Raw genomic sequence first — 1,800 nt, forward strand, 5'->3', positions numbered from 1 at the left:
TAATTAAAAAAGCATTAATTTTTCATAATGTTTAGTGAAATTATTTGGTAGTCTGAGGTGGGATGGGGATTCGGGGGAGGGAGCCAGATTTTTTTTATAGGTTTAAAGGGGGGCGCGACCAAAAAAGTTTGAGAACCACTGTACTAAAGCGATTATTTCCATTCCAATTCGCCATTCGATAATTAAATCTCTAATAAATCATGAATCGGTTAGTCGCGCCTGGCAATGCTTCGGCTCGCGCGATCTCCGTGCCTCCGCCAAACGGTTATCAGAGTAATCAGAGTAATCAATGCGAGAGAGAGAATGGAGTGGACTGGGGAAGCACACAGGTGGAGCAGAGAAGCAAAACTACTGTTCAGGGTTTCAAGTGCAGGTCAGTTTCATCTGTAAACATGCTATTGTAGTTTTGTCTTTGTTTACTTAGTTAAGCAGCAGCAGCCCATTGCTCATCAGTCATCACTCAAAATAATGTGCTGCATCAGAGCCAAATAGCGCATTTCAAAATTAAGTTGTTTTATTGGCTAATCGGTTTTGAAAATGACCGATACCGATAATCATAGAAATGCTTAATATCGGCGCTGATATTCGGTCGACCCCTAGTCCAGTCACCAACAATCTAATGCACAATACACTCAAAACCTATCCAATAGCTGGATTTTTTGTGACGTGATTTTTTTCCCTTTGTACCTTGTGTCTGTATGGTCCTCCAAAGGCGATCCTGCGAGCATCCTCCACATTTTCACAGACCAGGGCATTTCCACAGGCGTACTGCAGGGCTTTCTTAATGTGTGGTGGCTCATAGCGAATTACATCAATCACCAATTTAGCACCACGCAGCTCACGCAGTTTCTCATCTGTGGGCTTGACCTGTTGAGGACATTATAATACATGAGCCAACCTGCTCAAGCACAACACATTCAGCGAAATAAAAATCCAGTGACAGCACCTCCAGGTAGTCTAGGGGCAGGAAGGTCTCGGGTTCCCCACGCTGCTCTTTTATGTACTGGATACAGTCACGACCCGTCTTCTCAGAGTCCACAATTATGGCGTCCATGTTTTTGCCCAGAACTTTAGTAACAGCAATCTGAAATTTCTTCTGTGTGGGCTGGCACAGGTCAATCAGTCTCCCGTACTGGAAAATGAGATGACCATATGTTAGCATACAGCTATATAAGACACATATATGCAATGACACTGTGAAGTCGCTTCTCACCACTGATCCAGGATACAGCCTCTTGATACTCTCCAGAATCTCAGCCTTACGCTGTTGTCTGCTGTTCTCCTGTCTGTCGATACGAGCATCACCCAGCTGCTCCATCACCTGCAAGAAATATATCATAGAGTTGAGCAAATGACGGCTTTTTTCCCATTGAATTACCTTTCATTCTTTCCTTTAAAAGCTTTTCTGCACCCGTTACAGTTTCCATCAGTTACAGAGTGATTAATGCACATCTCATCAAAAGTGTCATTCTTGGCATGGTTGTGGACACTCCAGAGACTATCAATTAGGTTAAGAGATTATTCAGGTTTCTAAAAAAAACAAAAAACAAACTCATTCTCTGACAAAAGGAGAAATACAGCAAAAATAATATGGAAGTTACCCCACTTTATCCCTGTACATGAAGCAGCACTAAAAAACTAACTACTTTATTCAGAATTACAGAAAAGTTAGGATGAAGAGAAAATGCTTTCAAAACTTTTCAGAAGACAATCAGTTCCTTTCAGAGATACATTCATATAAAGCCTCCCCCACAAAAACTCTTCAGTTGAATGAACCATGAAGTGCAATATATATATATA

At 41.5% G+C, this 1,800-nt stretch overlaps 1 protein-coding gene across 1 annotated transcript in view; it reads right to left on the reverse strand.

Moving 5' to 3' along the window:
* The window catches only part of LOC107704222 (structural maintenance of chromosomes protein 1A-like), a 56,164-nt gene that overhangs the window by 33,751 nt on the left and 20,613 nt on the right, over positions 1-1,800 (reverse strand). Inside the window, exons 10-12 of the mRNA XM_016507109.1 lie at positions 1,214-1,321; positions 947-1,132; positions 688-867 (exon numbers count right to left, since the gene is read on the reverse strand). Of these exons, the coding sequence (XP_016362595.1) occupies positions 688-867; positions 947-1,132; positions 1,214-1,321 (474 nt within the window). The remainder of the gene's footprint in view (positions 1-687; positions 868-946; positions 1,133-1,213; positions 1,322-1,800) is intronic.

The sequence above is a fragment of the Sinocyclocheilus anshuiensis genome, unplaced genomic scaffold, assembly GCF_001515605.1.
Source record: "Sinocyclocheilus anshuiensis isolate Anshui unplaced genomic scaffold, SAMN03320099.WGS_v1.1 scaffold1878, whole genome shotgun sequence".
Lineage (NCBI taxonomy): Eukaryota > Metazoa > Chordata > Actinopteri > Cypriniformes > Cyprinidae > Sinocyclocheilus > Sinocyclocheilus anshuiensis.